Source organism: Pieris rapae, chromosome 8 (assembly GCF_905147795.1).
Source record: "Pieris rapae chromosome 8, ilPieRapa1.1, whole genome shotgun sequence".
Taxonomy (NCBI): domain Eukaryota; kingdom Metazoa; phylum Arthropoda; class Insecta; order Lepidoptera; family Pieridae; genus Pieris; species Pieris rapae.
Window position 1 is genome coordinate 7,998,566 of NC_059516.1, and position 24,605 is coordinate 8,023,170.

A 24,605-nucleotide genomic window follows, 5' to 3' on the forward strand; every position below is an offset into this window, starting at 1 on the left:
GTAGGCCGAGAGAAAAAGCCGGCGTAAAAAACTCTCGGTACTCTTTTAAAAAAGTTAATCATCAAAAAACACTACAATATAATTTCATTATCTACATTCAACAAATAAATATATAATTAATACAAATTGTATACAGAAACAATAGTATAAATAATGTAAAATATTAAATAATGCAAATTAGAAGCGTTACTTGTTGTCCCCGTAAAATTAATGGTCACAATGAAACAAAAACTATGTCTGCATATATATAGATCAGAAACCAATTTTTGTCAAAGTAAATAGCAGAAGTGTATGACTCATTACGTATATCTGTCTATATATAATAATTTCATCATAAGTATAAATGAGCATCAACAAGAAGTATCTATTTGTTAAATAAATTACTCTACTCCTATTCGTTACATTGACCATATTAAGCCATATACGGCAAATCGTTATTCACCAGCGATATTTATTCCTTAAAGGAAAATCTTGGCAAGGCAAAAGCGTTCCCCAGAAATATTTGAGGGAGTGCGAGATTCGATTTGCCTAATAGCACCGGGGGCGCACTCAATTACTTTGAGTGGCTGAGGTGTCCCGAAACACCTTATTAGATTATCTGATAAACCTTCGCAGAACTAGGCTGGCTGTTTTTAAGATTATAAGATAAGACATTTATATATATGACAAAAATAAATAAATCATTAGCGCTGTAACCTTTAGGTCTAGGCGTCAGATTTCTGTGTCTGTTTTATGATCATGTGTCAATCTAAGTGGCAAGTAAGTGATCAGCCTCCTGTGACTGACACACGACGTCGACTTTTTGTATCTAAGGCAAGCCGGTTTCCACACGCATAGCATGAGACCCACGATCTCTGGAATGAAAGTCGTAGTCAGTAGGCCAACACAATACTTTAAAAATACTTTAATTTAATAAAGAAATAAAACGATACAGTAAACCCTCTGAAGATTGCAGACACAGCACAATGAATATTTCACCATAATACAATAGAGTTTGCGTTTGCTTAATTTAATTAATTCATATGTATTCACTTTTGTCTGTTACCTTAATTCGTTAGTGCAAGGCAACACCAAATCATCATGTTTTGGTTGAAAAATCGATCGCAAACTCTATTGTATTATGGTGAAATATTCATTGTGCTGTGTCTGCAAACTTCAGAGAGTTTACTATATCGTTTTATTTCTTTATTAAGGAAACTAAACAGATATCGATCAGATCCTTTACAGTTAATAGTAAAATAAATACATTGGACATATCCACAAAAAGTTTCACTGATAAAAAATAAGAAACAGAAGAAATACAAAACATGACAGCACAAAATTTATAAATTAGGAGTACTTACTTAGTAGCTATAGTACAGACGTATACAAGGATTTGAACATAAATAGTTGTTTTAACTTATTTCTTAAATGATCAGTAGGAGTAGGTAGGTAGCATTAGGAGTGCGAAAAATCTGCTTCATACTTTACTTGCTTAGTGGTCCTTTTTCGTTTATCTCATTTCAATACTAGTGTGTTCCAAATAAAACGACTACAGATACAATAAAGTACAAGATACGATGCAACGTTGTTGCCTAATATAGGCTTAAGATATCAGTACTACATAAGTGCAAAATATCGTCAATATTTTATGATAATAATTATTATCAATATCTACGACGTAGGTGGACCAATAGCAGAGTTTTAAGTTTCCTTAAAACCAGTTTTGCTAGACTAACGACATTACACACGCTATTCTGTTCTGGTCAAAGTGGGTTCAACACATATAAAGTTGTTTCTGTCTGGATCATTTATATGCTAATTGATGTGGAGGCGGCGTATTTTCAAACCAGTAAGAGGCGAGACATACATTGTTGGATGTATGAAAGTGCCGTGAAATTGAATTAGTTTGAACATCAATATTAAGGATTATAAAAACATGGTAGGTTGAAACAAAGAGTAGCGTCTAAGATGTGATTAAAGTCTGATATATTTTCTTATTATAATAGTACGTATAACATATTAATTCCTTTAATTTAACTCTTTTTTAATTAAAGTCAACAACCCAGCAATTGTTGGTCACGGATCTGCATGATACAACTAAACTATGTTCTCATACTTTCAAACACTAAAAATGATAATATTAACATTATGAATCTTTTTAATAATATACAATAATTGTAAAAAAATCCAAATCTCCAAGCGTAGCACCCAACTCTAAAAACTGAATCTTTACTCTTAATCCTTAGGTACTCTTACTACCTACTTGTATGTAATAGTATAATAGACATTCCTAAACTACGGCATAGTCTATTGTATCTGAAAAGAAACACCTACATTATAAGAGCATTACCGTTTGTAAATTATACATTATAGAATATACCTACTACAAGCAAACCTCACTTGAAAATATGTATGTAAAATTGTGTACCCGTCTACAGAGTTGCCTGGCTCATTGCGAGTAATTATTTATTCATATAACCTCCACAGAGTCGCCCTGGCAAGGTTTTTTATAGTACGACATTGAATAATGTAATATCGATAGTCGATCATATGTACGTTAATTGCTAGTTCTGACATGTACGAAAAGCTCCAACACAATGTCAGTGTAACAAATTATTCCATATTCGCTGTTTTTCTCAATCATGACAATAAAGATGATTCTTGTTCCAGACAGCAGCGTAGCCCTATGTAGCGCTTCGATGGCTTGCATTTTGTATAACTTCAGCCTCACCCGACTCTGCCTACTCGTGCGTGGCGGTCATTGTAAGAAAAAGTGTTTTTAATTTTTAGACAGGTCCAGAAAATGTCTAAATTTTTATTTGATTGAATATTTATTAGACGTTCCGTTCATAGTTATTCTGGTAATCTTGACGTTTTTAATTAATTATCTACGTTGCCCTTAGCCTATATTTTGGAAGAAACCTACTAAACTTAACCTAACAAAACAGGTAAGTTTTGTAAATTTCATATTGTTAATACTCTTTGAATCGTATATACTGGTAAAATAGGAATATATTGCGCGCATCTTGGAAAGACAGAGCAGTGTAAGAAATACGATCAATCATAGATGGCGTGCAATATAAAATCATCGAAGACACTACTATTCTTGTAATTAGTAACTTTGTTATCATTTGATAGTAGAAATATTTCATTTAATAATTTGACAATTATAAGTATTAAAGCAATACTTACTATTTACTTATTGCGAAAAGTTTTTGTGTGTTAAAAAATTATATCTGTTCATTAAAGTTCTATTCATAAACAGATGGCGCTAATATAAATTGAATGGAACTTGGATATACGTAGCTAAAATCTACGCATGTTTCAAGAATCTCTTATCATCAGCTACGAAAGCTATGAAATTTGGTGCCAATTAACAGGCCTATCGAATGCTGAAAGTAGGAATGAGTGGCCCATACCCTCCGGAGGCATCTAAGTCACTTCGCTAACCAAGCCCTCGACTGGAATCCCCAAACTAAAAGGTAAGGTGGCCGCTTAAAACAGACCTGGCTATGAAACATAAGTATTAAGCGAACAGAAGTGAAGGAAGCTGGAATGGAATGGACGGCTCTCTTAATTCACGTTGAATAGAAATTAAGAGTGCCGTCCATGGCCGATCAGGCTGGTTTTCTACGCTGGGTGCTCTTTGCCCCAATAAGGGGACATAGGACTTTAAGTCAGACAATCCTAATATGACGTCCCATGTTTCTTCACTCCTTCTCATGTTTGTTTATCGCAATTGGTATTCAAATCTTTAATAAATGTACTGCTGTCCGGTACAGGCCAACACATACGTGTCTGAATTATCAAAAAACGTGTGATAATGGGTTTCTTCGACATACAAATATATATTTTTGAGAACAGAAGTTTGAGTTCCTACGTTTCTATGAAGGAATATCTACTGCAAGCTTAAGTCAGCTATGATATTATCTCTAATTTAGATTAATGATCTTTAAAATGAAACCCCTTTTCTGCTAAGACGTGTTTTGGATCAACCTGGGCTATGATTGCTTATCTCCAGAAATCACTGAAGGAATATAACCATGTATTTACGTAAAAATTTATTGGTTAATAAATTTACAGAAACCAGGGATTTCTGCTGCGAAAAAATTGTAACTTCACAAATATCAGTGTAATCATGTCTTTCCATACTTACTCTTATTTTATTTATCTCTGCTAATGCACTCGACTCCATGTGTTCTCGTTGTGATGGTCATAACCCACCAAGCATCAGATGAGCTGGGTATTCAGGCTTCTTTCGGGTAAGGTACTTGGCAATATTAGAGGCAGAGTCTGCAGTACCGATCAAGAATCTAAGGCGTAAGTTACAACTGTAGGTACCGCACGCTCACACCAATTTAACGGTGAGCTTTTGGTCGCTTGAGCCCTATAATTAAGGTTTCTGTAAAAGTAGACCTATTTGCCTACTGGCAACAGACTGGCAGTTGAGTATTATTGTGTACATAGTTATAGCATAATATTTCTTCTGCCGAGCATGAAGTATGTGGCAATTAGATTACAGCTCTACATGGAAGAGCAGGCAAACGTAGACTACAACGTAGCCTTTTCATAAGCACTACTAAAATATATTACTGTATGATATTATTTAAAAAAATAATCAAATAGAACTTCGCTCCCTATTCTTTATCTCTTTATATATAAAATTGACGTGTCACAATGTTCGTTCCCATACTGCTCCCAATCGCCTCGGCCGATTCTTATGATTTTAATGCATATTCTGTAAGTCTGAGAATCGGCCACTATCTACCTTTCAAACCCCAAATGATAAGGGGTGTCCCCTTTTCATGTAAAGAAAAATCGCAGAAAATCCAAATAAAGTTTTCATTCCGGAAAACTCTGCGGTAGGTATTTCTATCGAAATGTTTCATCTTGGTACTAAACAGGTAGGCTAAGTAAAATCACAATATGGAGAAACGAAGTTCGCGGGGCAGCTAAGTACAATTATACTAATGAGAGAAGAATTTTAAAGAAAATAAGCAAGGACACGACGAAATATTTAATTTTTTCCTTTCATACATTCTTTTCTAAATTCGTCATACTGTCGAGAACATTCATTTTTTATTATTATACATCGTTACTTATCAAAATCTCACACTTTTGGGCGTGATTAAATAACTAAATTAATTTATCTGTACAATGTTATCAAGAACGGTTAATCTTGAACTGCTACTGAGATATTTTACATGTATTAGGAATATATGAAAAGCAATAATTCTTGCGAAAAGAAATTATTCTATAGATTTAGTGAAATTCAATATAATAGCTAAACAAGAGCATTGTGTATGGTTGTCTTAAAAACACTATAGAGAATATGTATCTATCTATTTGGGTGTATTTCATTGTTATTTTTAATGTAGTAATTTCAGATAATACATAGGTAAATCAAAAACTAGTTACGAGTAAAAACTACATCTCTACTTGTGTTAAAATTGTTGCCATATAATCATAATTTGCTTTTCAATACCCCTAATCAGAGACTACAAAATCGACACGTCAAAGATTATACATCATAACCACACCTAGTTCATAAGGTCGTTATAAGGATCATGAAACAGGCGCTACTCAGCGGAACCTACTTCATTTATCATTGTTTAATAATATAAGATGTGGTTATAAGTGTTGTAATACCTTTTAATATTTAAAAGATGCCTTGTACGTAGAAATTCGGTCACCTAGATGAGGTCGCCATATTGTACAAAACACCTATGTCTAGAACAAGATTTAGCGAACTACAAAGTTTACGATAGAACATTTAATAGATATACGATAAAATAGGAAAGATGTAAGTAGCTAAATACATTGACAATCTAACTGGTATGACTTTTGTCATAGGTGATACTTATTATATCTCTAATAACTGTACAAATTCTATTTTATTCGATGTAGAGCAAGATACAATAATTATAAAATTAGACTGCATAGTACAATTGTATAAATAAATAATAAAATATCTAAAACAAAAAATTGCAGATCGGCTTAAGCGAACAGTACACGAGAGGACAATATAATGCACTCGCCCATTTTACCTAATTATATTGATTATAACATCAACTTCAATATTTTCAAATAACAGTAACTTAATGTATAACTACTGGAACCGAGTTAAAGCTTTTTCAGAAATCCATAATTTAAAATAACAAAATGACGAAATTAAACAGTAATAAATATTTGATCAAAGTGTTTGCTTTCGAATACGTTTACAAGTTATAAGGGAATAGAGTCGTTGTGATAATAAGGTACTTAATTGACTAAATGGCTGCTCTCTCACAAATAACTCTACTTCCATATTGCAGTACAAAAATATCAGTAACTGTCACAAAAGCAACCCAGTAATTCAACAATTTGGTAACGAAAATAAATGTAACTGATTCAGACAACCACTTTCCGAACAATGATAAGAATACAACAATAAAGCAGTCTCACATATATTATACAAATGTCGTTCAATAAAACTAACTAGAAATCGTTCGATTGATACTTAAATAATTTCCAAATACATCTGCACTAATCTAAGCTTCTAACAATATCAGGAATCGTAACTACTCATACACTTAAATCGTTAAAATTACAAGAACATTTCGTAATTAATACTATACACAAATCGACAACACAATGATTATCTTACTATGAGATTCTCTGGGACTCGCGGCGCACCGGCATCTGGCCGGCTTAGCGTCCGATTACGTACGTCACGGTACAGCAATCTACTCGGTAACAAGCATTGGACGTCAAACCTAAAGTACGAGCATCGCACACAACACACTGAGTCTTTCTCAACTGGGCCTTCCGCGGATTTAGCTGGCTATACCATGGTGAAGGGGGTAAGTCCCAGAGAAGGGCGCGGGTCACTGATGGTGTTTGGCTGGTGCCGCGTGGTGCAAGGCCACGTGGTGTGCCGGGTGGTGGTGTCCCCCGTGGTGGTTGTGGTTATTGGCATTCGAGTTATTGTTATTATTCTGTGCCGCCTGCGCAGCTTGCCTCTGCGAATTCTTCTTGTTCTTCATTCGTCTGTTCTGAAACCATATTTTCACCTGCCGCTCCGTCAAGTTTAGGTTTCGTGCGAGCTCCCATCTCTTCTGCTTCGACACGTATGCATTAAAAAGGAACTCTTTTTCTAATTCAAGGGTTTGGAACTTTGAATATGGCTTGCGTTTTTTCCGCACGGTTACTTGACCGGTCCAGTCCAGTGGATTTGAGGACCCACAGCCTACGCCGACACCGACAGACATCGACAGCGAGCCTGTACAAAAACAACAATATTAATATAGTTTTAGTATTTATGAAGAGTCGACGTAAATTGTTTTTCATACGGAATTTTATAACTTAAAAAATATTGACTCGGCACTGATAAACAATGTTGATAAATATTCGAGTGCAACAACATCAGAGGACCTAAAGCGTACTTATCTATCGTTATACCTATTTGGTACGTAATACGACTATTTCTATGCAACGATATGATAAACAATTGAAGGTGCATAGATCTTCATATATCGATTAGGGCAGGCGGTGTTTTTGATGAGATCACTAACACCTAACTTTGTATGCGAGCATCGATCTCGGCATCGCTGCAAGCAACTGCACCATTTCCTATTATTCAAACCGGTACTGTGTGAATATTGTGAAATAGATGCCGTATTGTCTAACAAATGAATGCTCACTGTCGTAAGACTCACTCAAGTTACGTCCAATTATTTATTTTGCTCTGACATATTAGTTGTTTTCAATCATATTTAACATACTTTGAATGGGCAAAGCAAATATCGTTACTTGTAACATTTATGAATTAGGACTTGTACATAATACGTTATGTCTGCGTACATAAATTCATAAATTCAAAAAACGACATCAAATAAAAGGATTTTATTGTAGGTGTAACAATAAACGTGTAAGAATATTTTTCTATTGTGATGACGTAGATTATATTGTCTTTTGAATCGTGTTGGAAATCACACTACTTTTGATGCAGTTATGGCCACTAAATAAAACCATTATGTCATACTAACATATACCAGTTCGCCCTACCGCAACGTCGTCATTTATTTTATGAGCATTTTATTAAGTTGCTTTAAATAGCACGTAAATATAGAACCTAGTTTAGATTACGTCACATTGGCATTTGTAGGATGTTCAATTTGTCTGTACTAGATTTCGTTTTGCAGTCTTGCGCTTAAATAATTAACAATATTACTTGTATCTCGCTACTTCAGATATGAATAGACTGCTACAAGCGAATCGCGGTCATATAAATTAACGTCAAGTGGGATGTAATTTTGCAACCATTGGCGCATCCAATATTTCCATGAACGCAATTGTTTAAAGAGAGCATAATGACAAGTCGAGTTGTCAATTAACAGAGGATAGGTAGCGATCATCGGTAATAAAAGCGCGGGTTCCGTTCGCCCATAAAAGTTACCAACCCGACCGTGGAGTCAGCTATCTTTGAAAACTTTACACGACAATATTTTTCCTTAACACCGATACGTAGAGTCGAGTTTCGCCGATCAATATATTTTTCTTACGACTTAACAATTTACGTTGGAAATTGGCGATTTTAAAGAACAGTTTATTTCTTAATAAGAGCCCTTGTTCTAATTATTATTGGAGTTATTATTTGATAAATCTACCCTAATGTCTTTATATCGAGAATATTGTAATAAAGAAACTGAACATTAAGTAATCAGACTATTAACAAAGCCTTACAAATCAAAGTCAATGTCAAACTCAGGTGGGCTATAAACATACAATCATAAAGTGACGCGAACACCTCGTTTAACTTTTTCAACAATTGTTTCCACTTAATGGGCCATAATATTATACATGTTACGCAAAATTATGTCATATCTTCAATAATTCAGGGATTGTACTACAGCCATTGATCAACTATGTAGTAGGTTTATGAGATGAAATCATAAACCTACTGATAACATGATGTTTAATAGGTCGGCAACGCACTTACGAGCCTTCTTGAGTGTCCATGAGCAAATGAGCAACAACCAGAGTATCACTTATCATCAGATAAGCCTCTTTTTACTTAAAAAAAGGAGGTTTACCCATATAGAAAGAAATGGTAGATTCGCCGCAGCCAAGTACCTACCTACTTACTCCACATATCTTATATGGCGTTTGGAGGTCTCAATACGTGAAAGCGACACAGAGAGCTTCTATGAAGGTCGTATTGGAACCAGCTGAGGTTGTTTTAATGAGCTAATAGCTTTAGAGTGTATACCTAGAATAGCACCATTTTACTCGACCGATTCTCTCAGTAGCAGAGTGCCTGAAGTAAATCTAATCCTGGACCACTTTCCAGGGAAGGTTGCGTAAATGGTCCACTGGTTAGTTAGTTAAAAAAAGTTTTCGTAAATACAAATTTACGAAACATTTAATTATGTATTATGAATGAAAACCCTAATCGTAATTTTATTACATCATCGGCCTATTATTAATTTATTGGGGCTATATTTCGTTTATTGATATCTACTCAAAGATTGTTAAAGACCAGGTACCGTGTTTATTAGTTATACATTTTTATTGGCGCTTTATTTTACGTAAACTTAATTTATTGTCGGTAGTATAGCGCCGTTTTACATTGCCTATAAAACGGTGCTTACGGTTCGTTTTTAAACATTTGTAGCACGTGTTTCGTTCATTCATCAAATTTATGGTGCTGTGTGGGAAATTGTTTTGATTTGTACTTTACTTCTGATGGGACAAAAGTCAGATACGTGCACAGAATCAAGCACAAAATAAGTGTGAATTATATCTGTTTTTATCATATACTCAATCATGAATAGTTATCAAATGCCCTAATTAATTTTTAATGTCGTGTCGAACGTCGGCCATTATAATATATACGTAAAAATACAAGTGCATTGAATGCGACGAATGGCTACGGTGCAATCGCTTTGCAGTGATAATATCACCCACACAGACGCATATACCACGCGGCGTATGTGGGCGTCTCGCACACATCAGCGGCAAACCTGTGTGCAGAGCTTTTACGCCACCTAGCGGTAAGTAGAATAAAACTATATATTACTACGAGAGACGGAAAATGAACACAATAATAAAATTTGGTTATTATTTTATCTGACAAAAAAACTGATTTCAATATATTGACAGCAGGAAATATTTTTAAAAGGTTTATGTTAAGTGCCTTATTTATACTAAAATATATTAAAATAATATTCAGTAGCAGTAGGTATGGAAACTTGTTTACAAAAATGTATGTTTATAGGTATGTATATGTAAAGTGCTATAAGTTTGAAAAAAGATTACAAACATGTCGCTGAACAGCCGGACATTAAGAACGTTCGGTCGTGGTGTGATTTAAAAAAAACATTACTGAGATAAATTTAGAAACTGACCTGGTAACCCGCTCGGAGGAGGATATGGTCCACTCGATACAGAATCAGGTGCGTAGTTTCGCAGACCATAGGCATCATGGGAGAACCCGGAAGCCTCGGAGACGGTAGCTCGACGTTCTTCTCCACCGACGTAAGGAAGGGGCTGGTCACTCCGCGGGGTCCCGTAAGGGTAATTCCAGCAAGGCTGCGAAAAACCTTGATGACAGCCATCAGCGTAGGGTTTATAGTCTCCTCCACTCGCAGGCCAGAAGGGTAAAGCGGACTTGCGTTCTCTCTCAACTGGTAAATTATAATAAGTAGGCCCAGCCGGGTACTGGTGCTCGAAAGATGCAGCCGCATCTGGTGGATATCCCCATGACTGCTGAGCGTGCCTTATAACACCAGGCTCGGGCTCATAGCGCTTAGCCGGTATGTGCAAGGGCTGGGGCGGGTTAGAACCAACCGAAGCCGGGGAGGCGCTGGATGCAGACGGCGGAGCTGCTGCAGGGGCGGCCGGAGGTGAGCCCCCTGGGGGCGAGGGATGCGGCTCTTCGTAGAGCGTGCCGCCGACGCCGTTCATCATGGTCCACCAGGCCGGCCCGGCGGAGTGCCCGGAGGCGGGCGCTGGCGACGCGGCAGCCGCATCGCAGGGCGCGCCGAGGCCCCCGACATGGTTGTCAGGGTACAGGGTGGCGGCCGGACAAGCCACGGGGGAGCAGGAATGGGGGCAGGCAGTTCACGCGCGTAGCGGGCACATCGCACCACGCGTACACGCGACCACGGAGAGGCAGCACATGAAAGTCAAACGCGGATCCCGATTTAGCCAGGCGTCCGGGCGATATCGCAAACTCTAGATGCAGGCGAAAAACTATAACTCGTCGACGATGACGAGCGGTAACCTTTAAGAAATAAAGTCCAATAACACTGTTACTCTCGGTAATTGATTTTAATAATGTTTAATTACAAGAAATACGCTCAAAAGTAATTATTTAGTTTAAAATTTCGTATTGGAAACTAGTTGCCAAGTAGTTTGTTTGGAAAAATATTAAGTCACGAGTTTATCGTAAGGTGTCCGCGTGAACAGCAAGTAATATACGCGAAGCGCGCGTTCGGCAGCGCGGTCGAGCGCGGAGTGGCGGCGCCGGGCGCAACGGTGTGCGCCGAGACGCACACAGGAACGCGGCGTCAGACATCTAGCGGCGGGAGGATGAACCTCACAGATCTAATCACCTACTCGCGCTACGCCCGCCCGCCCGCGTATATCATTCCCGAATCGCTTTACTTAATTTTTTTAAACATGATGAATATTTCTTTTTAAAAAAATGTTGTAATTAAATGTTTAATTATACTGTCTTTAAATATTATTAGTGCTGTAACTTCGTATATATCGCCTATCGTATAGACGAATTTATTCGCCTTATGTGCTGGTAACTGAAAAGCTGGTAAATGATTCCAAAAGAGAACTTTATTAATCTAATTAAAACGTAATATGCCTTCAGATAATTTACAATCACTTTAATGATGAGCATTAATGTTTTCTGTCATTGGTTGCTACTGGGCGCGTACGGTGCGTAGTAAAGCGATTAATGGAGGTAAAATAGCCATAAACTGCCGTTTAACCAAACTGCAAGCGTCACTCGACCATCGCCGAGTTACCATCAATAAAAAACGCGAGACTTTATGACGGCAACTCACTCACGTTTTATTGTGAATATAAACTTAATTTTATCGTCTGTTAATTTCACCGCGAACAATCCTAGACTAGACATATTAAAATTATAATTATAATCTGTGTCAATGGCAAGGTCGCGGTCTCTGACTCACAATTTATACTATCTTAAGACTTTCACTGTTCACAGTAGGTACGTTTACCCTAAAATCCAATTATCATCCACGTAGTTTTAAAATATGCCTTATTCGCTGTGAAATTACCCCTCAAAGAATACCCTTAACTAACCGAAGCATTCTTTAGTACATTTACTACAACCAATAAATCCCCTTACATTTCACACCTATAGAAAATACATGTTCTGTTTACACAAGAAACAGCAATAAAATATGTCAAGTTAACAAAAGAAAAAACACATAACACGCTAAGTAATGCTATAAGTATTGTATGCGAATTTATTCAACGCATTATTATAATAAGAACGACTTGTCGAAATAAAATATGTCCTCTTGGGTCAAAGAATTAATTCACACGTGAGAGTAATTAGGATATTAACAATAGTGAAACGGTTGATTCAAATAATATTTTTCTTGTCTGGATTATTACATACAATAGTATAATACTTTTTTCTCATTCTGAGGTGGAATTCTGCAAACTGAAAGTAGTTGTTATATTTGCAAATGGAAATAGAACGCAAGGTGTACAATAACCACTGAGAAGTATTAAAGTATTATTATTATGCAGTAGAATAAGTCTCTATATAGAAAATTATATGTTTATATAAGCAAATTTAGTCTTGCGTCAAAACTATTTTTGAGAAAATCTAATACTTGATAGCGACAATATTTTATAATAAAAATGTAGTAGAAACATCTTTATATAAAAACCGGTCAGAAAATTTTGTTTAATACGATCAATATTAACCATTGAAATTCTTATCTTTCGGATTAGTTTGGCTTCAAATTATCGAGCTCGCGGCAATTCTCAATAACTTTTTAATTGATTGAATTGAAAAAAGAATTTATCTAAGAATGCAAAATGTACGGAGTAAATTGGTCGACAAAAATACGAATTTATTAATCACGACTACATTGATTACTTATAAAAATAATTGCCTCCTTTGCCTAAAGGTATGCATGACGGTTTATAAAATACTACGTGTTTTGCTGTAGTATAAAAATATTAGCTATGGTAATTACATTATGAAGATTGGCCTTAAGAGAAAGCTGTATTGAATGTGATGCTGGCTTCAGAGTCGTTGAGTGACAGACACAAACATAGCCCGAGCCGCGCCCGTCTATAAATATTTACATTAGGAAACTCGGGCCAATGGTACGATGCATGTTAATAGCACTTTCTATCTACATTCGCTTCCACACTGTCTTAAATACAGGATAGTTATATATTTAAATTGATGTGGGATATTGTATCAGTGTTATGGACTTTATGTTTTGATAATGCAAGACTTAGGTATAATAAGTGATTATTCTTTTTATAATGTAATGTTTTCATAATAGTAAAAAAAACTTGGCGGTTAAAAAGAGTGGCGGAGAGTTTATTGCCAGTTCTTTCTTCCGTTCTACGCCTTTGATTTGAGAAGTGGCAGTAAATGTAAAATTTTTTTTTACGTTCATAAGTGTACATTATGTTACCTATATGAATAAATGAATTTTGACTTTGACTTTGACATATATATATACTATTATGAAAACATATACAGTAGTGTAGTATAATCAGATAAGATATTCACCTTGTCGTAAACTAGCAAGCGATGTCTGCGTGAACGGGCACTGTAACCTGAAAATGTTTCATAAAAAAATTAAAACATATAAAAAATGTTTTTCCCCATAATCGATCTATAACGTTATGATACAAACATTCACTATGGAAACCACTAAGTTACTAAACAAAGAAAACAGGTGAAAAAACACACGAAAACGATAAAGCAAGCAAAAGCATTTAGAAGAAAATCTTTAAACATTTTCTTTGATCCAACTGAGCTTTTTCTAGTTAATCGTTAATATCGGCATTATAATAATAGCTAAATACAGATTGAAATTACGTCCAAAATGTGTTTTTAAAATAGAATTACACTAATCCATTTTTAATTTTTTTCTTATTTAAACTTATATACATGGTGTTTCTTAGTAAATCAACTAGTGTATTGAATTAAAGTTACAAAGTACTATCATTCAAAATAAGGTTAGAAGCAGTTTGCCTCAACCATAAGAACACATGTCAGTCTATTTTCGGAGGCCGAGCTCCACCCATCACTCAAATTGACAAAGCCCTGCGTTGGCTCGTATTCTTAACCTTATAAATCCTTTCTAAGTCATTCGATATGGTGGAAAGTCACGAAGTTTACATAAAATAGGTGATTTGCGCCGATTGCCACGGCTTTTTTTCCCGTGGATCGCACCAACCCACTTATATTAGAAAAAAATGTTTACAGGGTTTTTTATTTAATGATCCAAGAGTTGGACGTGTTAACGATCGTAAATTCTGTTCTGTGTTTTGTAACAATTACTCTTGTTGATTTTTTACAGATTTTCACGTGCGTCAAAAATTTCTGTTGGCTGTAATTTTTATCTTAGGTACACACACGCATTTGCGAGCACATAATATAAACAATGGAATGCCGTTGTGTAGAACAATCTTTTTCTTTTTAGAAAAAAAAATTTCTCTAATCAGTTCACAAATTCTGATATCGGTTAGGTTTTCAAATATCGAAGGATGTATTGGCCGCATATTTCGCTAATTAAGTTCATTGTATAAAAAATAATTTGGTTTAATGAATGAATAGTATAGTAATAAAAACATAATTTTAATTATAATTTCTCTTACAAAACCAGTGCGATACTACAATTAACTTCAGCAACTCAATCGCTACAAGGCTTTTTTCTATTTTATTTTGTATGGATAAATAGTATTATAACTATAGCACAGAGCCCGCCGCGACATTTACGACTCAATTCCAAAGCGAAAGCCGCTTGGCCCACGACTTTTCATTACCAATTTAATTAGAACTGTCGCGCACGCTTTTTCATAGGGAGAGGGTGTTTATAGATGGGTCATCTGATGCTGGCTGAAACATTTTCATTGGTGTGGTGACAGGACTAGTTGGGATGCACATATCTCAGACTGTCAGAATTTGTTATCTACATAACTGGTTGTTTAAAATATGCCGGCTTTACTAAATGGTGAGATAAGCATTCGAAAAATATTGAATATTCGTGAACTGGATAACTTAACAAAAACTTGGCAATCGTTTTCTTGACAAATTGGTGACAGAAGGGTAATAACTCACTTGCACTTTAAAGTAGAAAATAAAAGGCAATGAGGATTTCCTGTTCAACTCGGGAAATACAATTATCTTAATGGCAATCAATAAATTCAACAAATTTTGACTAACTTATCAGCGGCTAAACAGCACATTATAAGGAAACCAAACACAAAATGTAATAAAACATAGAAAAATACAAGGAATTCTACAAGCTACTGATGCCCGCTACTTCAGATTAATCTTCCACTCACTGCCAGCCAAGTAACGGCCCTTACAGACTTGTATTGCGAAGGCTATGGAAAAAGTTATACAAGACCAACAAGACTAAATACAAAAGAAAAACTAAACCAGATTGTGGATAGTTATATAATGAATTTATTTGTAATATTACTTTTGTTTTCCAAATATAGATTAAATTTTGTTGTTTCATCATTGTCTATAGTGAAATATATTATATACATATGATTGATCTGTTTACGTAGAGAGACATATTTATAATAACAGCAAGGGGATTCGGTCCGAGAGTTTAATGGCGCGAAAAGTGACTGGATCATATCCCTGGGTTTACGACACGAAAGCAAACGGCCGATTCATTTGCAATTCTAACTGCGATTTGGTGACGGTTCACCGGCGATTGTCCGATAAACATCGATTACGAGGTACGTCTTTCATAAATGCCTACTGAATACTTTAGCTTATGCTCTCAAGCAAGATACATGGGAATAGCCCAATTTCAGGTCTGCTCTATGGCTAAAGTGCCCCGTGATTAAACAAGTATAAATAATGAAATTGTTGATTTATAGCGGCAAGCAAGGTTTATGTATGTATAACTTGACCAACGTACCTTTTCTATTTTTTCTTTATTTACATATTGCGAATACTGAAGAATATTTAGCCTAAAGCGCCTTGCGCCTCGTTTTCTATACGTACATAATATATATATATATATGTATTTTCACGTATTTCGTACGAAATCATTACAAGTATGGGTTAGGTGCCGGTACGCTGCCGTCTTACTTAACTTGAGATTTTAATTACCCAAAACTATATCTATATGTATGTAATTTAAACTACGGGTAAAATATATGTTTTTTTATAAAATTCTTCAGTAAAATACGTCAAGCAAAAAGTTTAACGATTTAAAATATTCCTAACAGTTCGATGTGAGTCGGTGACGTTATTTGTAAAAATATTTCTTGTACGAAAGTATTTATTTATCAATTCGTTTACGCACAAACGTACCTACCTCATCGTTTTCATAATTTACAGCTTACGCATTCAAATATTGCAGTGCGTAATGAATTTTAATAGCAAAAGCCAATGACCATCAAACCTATACAAATTCCCATCGGAACTACGACCATTTTAGGCGTTCACCACTCGACACCCATACTAAGCCATGTGGCAGTGTGGTCTTAAAATCGGTATTCGATTCACAAACCGATACTATCGCCAAGGACATGTGATTTGTTCAATCGGCCGGAATAGATCGTCGATAACTCGATTTAGAATTCGATTTACCAACGCATTGCGTGCGATGAACGAATTTTCTTATATATCTAAGATGGCGATGACCACACTCTGTTACGTAAAGAATCTAAATTCAATTTACTCCTACAGATATCTAGATGTATTATAGGTGATAAATAAATGCACGAGTAATACGCAAGCTTGATAAAGGTTAATTAATATTTGAAACCCAAGATTATATTGTCCCCATAGATGTTACAATCGCTACAATGTTGGGACTTTTTGTATATAATTTGCTGAGCGATAAATTAAAACATAAAATTAACATGCCTCGGCGGCAAACATAAGCAGTATTATGTTACCCTTTCAAACCATAATTTCCGTAACTTATTCAACTTGTGATACAATAATTTCCTTATATTATAGAACGTTAATTTCTTTTCGTTACACTTTATTTTTCATAAGCAATAAACTTATAAGGAAGCTTTACTCGGTCGAACTAATAAAAATATGATATTTATTTTTATGTTATTCTCTTATGGATAAGGTTTATAATCGAAATATAAAAGTATTTAAAGTAAAGATAAATGTATATAAAACATTTGACGACGAACACGTCGCCTGCATGTATTTCTGCATTTTATGTCTTTACCTGTCCATTTTATATTCTACGGATATTCGTGTCAGAAAAAAGTAATATGTTTGTTAAGTTTTGCTATAAAAGTATGTTTTAGCAGAGGGAGAAACGAAAATCCAGCCGCAAATGTAATCGAATGTTTGGCGTGTTTTGGGAAAATAAACAATTGTACAAATATAGCATGTTTGTAACCAAAATTGGGTAAGCCTACTTTGATAAGGTTTAGATTACTGACTTCCATTGCGATAGGGAAATTATTTGATTTATTAGATTTTAATGATAAATTCTTTTAATTTGTGCAAGTATAGATACATAAAATAAATTTTATAAAAGACACTGACCATAATTGTTAAAATTCCCGCTTGCATAAGAAGTTACAGTTGTAAATGTATTATTAAGTTGTACTTTGATCCTATCAAATTGATGCTAAGATAATAATCGATATAAAATTAAACAAGTTGAAGTTGGTTTATAGAAATCATAAGCTTCATCCTACTTATAAACCCTATATTTTGTCATTTGATATAATACTATTTCCTGATACATTTTAAGCATCTATAAACTAAAAAATGGTAAGTACAAAAAGGCGATCAAGCAAAAATAAATCTAATGCAATACAAAATAAAGTGAAAATTCAAACCTTAGTATCATGTTCATGTGGCGTCGCCTCCTCACCTGTTAGTAAGGGTCGACCGCGAGTAGCCGCGCCCGAGCCTTACCGCCTACACGCCTGTAACGATACAAAAACGATATGAAAATACTTATTTCATTAAAAAAACAAGTTAAGTATTAAAAATATTTAAACAGTACTTAATAGAAAGAAATAATAAGTAGGTTTCTGTATGAATTGTTTTTGCTGTTCAATTGTCGCGTATTTTCAGATTGAATCTATCAAATAAAAAAAAAATCTAAATATCATTAAAATGTATAATGAAAACCTAACTTCTTTTTCGGGAATAAATCAGACGTAATAGCGAACTGTTGAATCGACGCCAGGGAAACTCCCTGAGAGATACGACCTCCAAATGCTTAAAGTCAGAGTCGCCTGCCTAAAAGGTCGGCGACGTACCCACTTAAAATGTCTGCCCATGGAATTAAATATAATTATTATAATATTCTACATCGGCATTTTGAATTAAAATTAGAATCAGTGTGCTCTTTCCATTGTAGAATGAGCACAGATAATTAGAAAAAGACAAATTTCTTTATAACTTATGTTTACCAATAAGGTGATAAGCTCTTGCGACAAACAAATCGATTTGTCAACAACTTTGTAAGAGAAATAAAAGGAAATTTATGACAGAACTACATAGTAATTGAACATAGTCCAATTACGTCCTCGTCAATAGTACAAAAACTTCTTTGTATTAATTTTGATGAGGTTGTTTTTCAGAGAGTCCAAATAGGTATAATAGAAGAATTTCTTTGAAACAAAGTACCTATAGGCATTGGGTTTATTCACCTCAACCCTATTTATTTATATTTATTTCATAATATTAAAATGCACTTATATATTTCAAATATGTATGTATCGTTAATAATGGTTTACGTTATTCGAACATGATCGTCTCTTGACTTCTTGCTTCATATAATATAAAAATAGGAAATAATAAATCATAAAACCATTACATTAAGAAGAAATTTATATTTAGTATATGAATCCTGGCGTTACTTTACATAAAGTATCTTTTAAATTGGTTTAATTTTAGATTTTTAAGAAGCTGACAAATGACTTCTTTTAACTTTTAATTGCGAACTCCCGACGGGAATGAAATATGTATATGTCTTTATACATTACAACCAAAAGAAAGCTTTTAATGTAAATTACATTAAAGTGTTCTTGTCTTTACTTTATAAATTTATACCAGACTCAATTAGAATAACCACTAGTATGAACAATTATTGCTATTAAGTCTTAAATACTAATAATAATTTAAATGACGTCAACAAAAACTAAAATATAATGTTTAGGAACAAATTTATAAATTGAAAATCTCTGTAATAAATGCCCGAGGGCGCAAAATATTTATCGTTTGTTCCACTTAAGGAATAGGATGGAAACCAATTTCCAATATTTCTTGTGTTTGAGATTTTTTCTACGCAGCTATAAAACATTTACGGGCTTTCAATGTATTCATTATGCTTATTTCTCTGGTAATTTAATTAAATACAAAGTGTATAAGATTTATATTATTATTATGTATTTGATACTTATGACGTCACAACATATATTATTATAATATGACGAGTGTTATAAATTTATGTTTGTTTAAACAATTTCATATGCCGTCTTTTATTTTGCAAACAGAACAGCGTTAATATAACTATTAACCTGTATTAAAAGTTACCATAATCCAAATTTGTTATATAAATACCAATAATTTTATTATATAAATACTTTACAAAACATTTGGCCGGTTTCATAATTTTATTCCACAGATAATAAATACTTAAAATAAGTGTATTTAGTCTAAAACTTTTATATGTCATCAAAATCATACAAGAAAATATGACATCACAAATTCTACACACATACATACATTAATTATATAAAGCAAAGCAAAAAAATTAAGCAAGCTAGCAGAAAATCAAACACAAAAAAACAAAATAGAAACTTAAACCTCATCAAGAGCATTATTAGCAACGTTATGGTAATCTATGAGATTGTAGTAAAATATATCAAATTTTTTTCATCAATAATTAAGTTGTAAGAGCGAGATAGCATGTTCACTGGGCCATTAAAAGAAGCAGATAAGCGAGTCCTAGTTACGTATAGAAGACTTAGTTCTAGTAACTGTAGGATTACAAAAAAATGAAAATCTCTAATCTTTCTTTCTCTCTTAGAAATCTCTTGTCTCTTTCTCCTTAGAGTTAGCTATAGAAATTGCCATAATAATTAAAATTAAAAATCTAATCTAAGATAATCATTCTCACGTTTCAACTCTAAAAAGGCTTCGCAAAAACTTCGGTACATTGCACTTGAGTTTCTTAGAAATGCAATATCAAGGATATGCATTACAGATGCAACGATGTACTTTGAGATAGCGAGCCTTCCCAGTTACAATAATTACAGGTTGTTGACTGAGATAAACCGAGTTGGGTTTAAGAGCCTGAGAATGTTTATATGGCATCCTTTCTGGTATTTGTAAATAAATATAGCTTATATAAGCAGTAAGGAGCTGAGCAGAGTTTGTTTATGAGGTACATTTTGTATTCACATACAGTATATAGATTAACAAAACTAGCTATATTATGAATTTATATTGTTGGAAATAAATGTAATAATTATGATGTAATATAATAAATAATGTTTTTGTTCTAGTGACTATTCCGTCGTGCTAATATAATATTATAGTTTTGAATTATAATATAGTTTATATAGATATACGAATGAGTTTGACAATTACATATTTGTGGCCATTGCAAATAATCCTAAAACATTTTGAAATGCATCCGGTAGGTATATCAATAATTTCATTATATATAAATATGTAAATATCACATGGGATTTGTATAACTAGGAGCTGTGTGTTCATTAATGCGCATAATTTCAGTCACGCGAGTTGACTGCACCACGTTTTATGGAGTATTTGGGAGGCGGAGATAAATGCATCTCTTTGTTTTGCCAGTTTATGTCCGAGTTCACTGCAAATCTCTATGCTGGGAACTTTAAAATGAGCTATAAAATGCACGTATCAGATGCAACGTTTACCCAAAGGGACATAACAATGCGTATTAACATATACTCAGCGGTATTGGCCTAGTGGCTTCAGTGTGCAACTCTCAACCGTGAGGTCGTAAAGTTCGTTCTCGGGCTGTGCACCAATAGGCTTTTTTCTATATGCGCACTTAACATTTGCTCGAACGTCGAAGAAAAACATCGTGAGGAAACCGGCTTGCCTGAGACCTAAAAAGTCCACGGCGGCACAGGAAGCTTATGACCCACTCGCCTATTAGATCGACAAATTATCATGAAACAGATACAGAAATCTGAGGCCCAGGCATATACAACATATACGTCATAAATTAATAATAATGATCGGTGAATATGGTACGTAAAAATCCAATTAATAAAAAACCTCATAAACAATTAATATTAATTAACTAACGCAATCGATTCCTTGAACTACATCGTTTCGATCCAATTTACTTTTGAAGGTGTGGTGTGGTGTGGTGAAATTCACTTTCGTTTTATTTAGTAGCCTTCCTTACGCAACGAAAACGGACAATTTGATAAATTATTGATTCTTTGTAAGATAGCTGTAGCAAAGCTTAACCTAATTAATACAGGTGTTAACGACTGGGTCATGGCTGGTTAACCGTTTCCTCGGTTCTTCTCGGAGTCAGGTTTGGTATGTTCTTATTTTTAAGTAGAAAAAAAGGTTTGTGTAAGTTCGACTATAATTATTGAATGTAAATAAATAAATATACACACTCGTATCTTAAATTAATGATAGTAATAATTTATATTTATGTTATTATTGACACCAAAAGTAAAAGATAATGAGACAAGTTCAATGTTTGACGGAGAAATACCAATGTGTATGTACAGATGACTTTCGATTATAAATTCATATCAGACCGAACAGAAATATATGTTAGAAAATCATCAGTTACCAGTTATTTTTAATTACAATTGGCGTGTCTTTGAGTCTTGAAAATCAAATTTTATTAAGTTATACCCGAAAGTATATGTAGTTGTAAAATAAATTGCTTGACTATCTTGATTGATTTCAAAATTTCGTTTAAAGTAAATATGAAAAGCAATTGCATTATATCGGTTATTGCACGTATTGCAATATGAGATAAGGGGACCGCCCGCTGTTTCAATATAACGTGACATATGTCCACTAGTGGTTTGTGGGCTTATATTAAAACAACTTGTTTTGATAACTTTATTAAGATTTCTTCATAAGGGGATGTAATATATAAGCATGTTCTTATAGGAAATAAATAACTTAATAAATACGAATGGAACATTTTTCTTAACTGGAATAAATTGACGCTGGCTTTTTTCTCACTAAGTATTTATTTTTATTTATCTATATATAAAAATACAAGAAAATATGACATCACAAATTTAACACACACATACACATCAATTACATTAGAATTTAATCAATATATCAAAAGAAAAAAACTAAAGAAACGATCACAAAGATATTATATAAATAATAACTAAAACTAAAAGATAAACATAACAGTAATAACAACCAAATTTAAACTTAAACTAATATTATACACAAGAACAGTTTCTTAGCGTCCTTATCATGTTTACAAAATAATACTTTGAATTGAATTGGACCAGCGTCATAAGAATAGAATTAAAGTTTTAAATACAGTACCTCACTAATTTAATTTAAATACCTAATATATTGGTACATCCAAACGCGAGAGGAATTCTCGAATCATTCGTTGTGAGGTCTCGCTATACTGGTTATATCTGGCCTGAATTTCAGCCACGCTTCTAATTCTGCTACATTTGCGACGAGCTTAACAAGCGAGCGGCGCTTTTCATCTCTGAAGCGCAACATTTACATTTTCGTCTCATTTATTTGCTATTTCGGGCCAAGTCAGCCCCCCCAACCCACCTCGACCTCCCAATGAATAAGTCTTTCCGTGCGTCAGACGAGTAAAAACGGAATTGGGAAGGAACGCTCTATAAAGTCTAATTAACTTTGAAGTAAGGAAATATAAAAAGGTGGAGTGAATTTACAACGCTACTGTATTAGCCGAACAATGAACATCCCTTCAAAACTTGTTTACATAAATCAAAATGAAAATGCTAAAAGCGGAAATATTGGACGTGATATGAATTGAATGTAACTAATATTAAGATTTACAAAGAAATAACCTAAGTTTGTTATTCTGCGGTCGTCTCATATAAAAGTTACGTATCCCTTTTGTCTCGGGGCGGCTTCTTCCTAATAGAAATTATTATATTGCCACCCCCTTGCTTGTCATTCGCGGCCTGCCCTTTACCAGGAAGTGTTTTCCGTGATTATACTATGATATTTCTTTACTAACAACATTTATTTTAGTGTCTTAATATATATATATGGTAACTAGATAAAATTAGTGAGATGTAAATCGATATCGAATGCATAAATAAACCCAATTTTCTACCTTTTTTTTACTCTATGAAATTACCTATTCCACAAATTTTTATATCATTTTACCTACATATATTTTACAGAGCACGCACGTTTCGGCCAGATTTCTGATAGAAAAACGAGAGAGGCCCACACCACTCCCGAATATAAATCGCCTTGTTATATTTTCCGGGACATTGGGATTCATGAAGTTTGCGAGCCTTGACGACAAGCTCCTACAAAATACATTTTATTCCAACTTTATCCTATATGGTTATACGGTTTGAGCTTTATACTATATATTTCTGAATACCGTGAATTATTAGAAATTCTCTTTTTAAGGTTAAAGTACCTTAAATAATACAAATATTATTTAAGCTTTTCTAAAGAACTATAAAATTTACATTTTTCCTTAGCTGTAGTAGTTCACCTACTAATACTTATTGTAATAAGATACAATTTTGTGTCGTTATCTGTGATTTATTCAAACTGGGACGGATCTAAAATTTAAATATTGTTCGACCCCTCAGAAGCAGGGGTGTCAAGTCTATTATTGAGTCCATCTTCTATTTAATTATGCAAAGGAATGCAAACGTTCATTGTATGGTAAAGAGATACTTAAGACCGTCCTCATAATTATTAACCTTATAATAATATATTCCAATATATAACCTTGTATAGGTATACAGCTTTAGGCATGAAACAGAAACCATCAATTTACATTAAACGTATAATCTTGTATAATGTGATCAGATGTTTGATTTAAAAATCGAACGCTTGTTCGATTGTTGCTTGATCAAACACAGTTAAGAATTATGTGGAATAACATAATTTATTTCAGTACTTAAAAGACTAAATGAAGTTATAAATAATCACGTGATGTCAAAAATTATCGGCTATAAATTCATTGAGACTTCTAATAAATTAAGTAATTCGCAATAATTAGTTAGAGCTAAGAAATACCAATGACACAACAAAATTAACATATCAAAGGATTTCCATGAACACGTTTTGTTTCCTTCATGTTAGGAAATAATTTTGAATGACAAAGCGTTGATATACAAATGAGGGGTAACAATAGCATGGTTACGTAATAAGGCACAAA

At 34.0% G+C, this 24,605-nt stretch overlaps 1 protein-coding gene across 3 annotated transcripts in view; it reads right to left on the reverse strand.

Annotated features, from left to right (window-relative positions):
* Nucleotides 1-4,984: 4,984 nt before the first annotated feature.
* LOC110992221 (homeobox protein abdominal-B) overlaps nt 4,985-24,605 on the reverse strand; it is a 74,617-nt gene continuing 54,996 nt past the window's right edge. For 2 of the 3 annotated variants that reach the window (XM_022257945.2, XM_022257944.2), the window contains exons 3-6: nt 18,049-18,138; nt 13,769-13,815; nt 10,371-10,973; nt 4,985-7,243 (exon numbers count right to left, since the gene is read on the reverse strand). In XM_022257945.2, coding sequence (XP_022113637.1) covers nt 6,849-7,243; nt 10,371-10,973; nt 13,769-13,815; nt 18,049-18,065 — 1,062 coding nt within the window. In that variant the 5' untranslated portion in view covers nt 18,066-18,138 and the 3' untranslated portion in view covers nt 4,985-6,848. The remainder of the gene's footprint in view (nt 7,244-10,370; nt 10,974-13,768; nt 13,816-18,048; nt 18,139-24,605) is intronic. The other variant, XM_022257946.2, reaches the window with a different exon arrangement.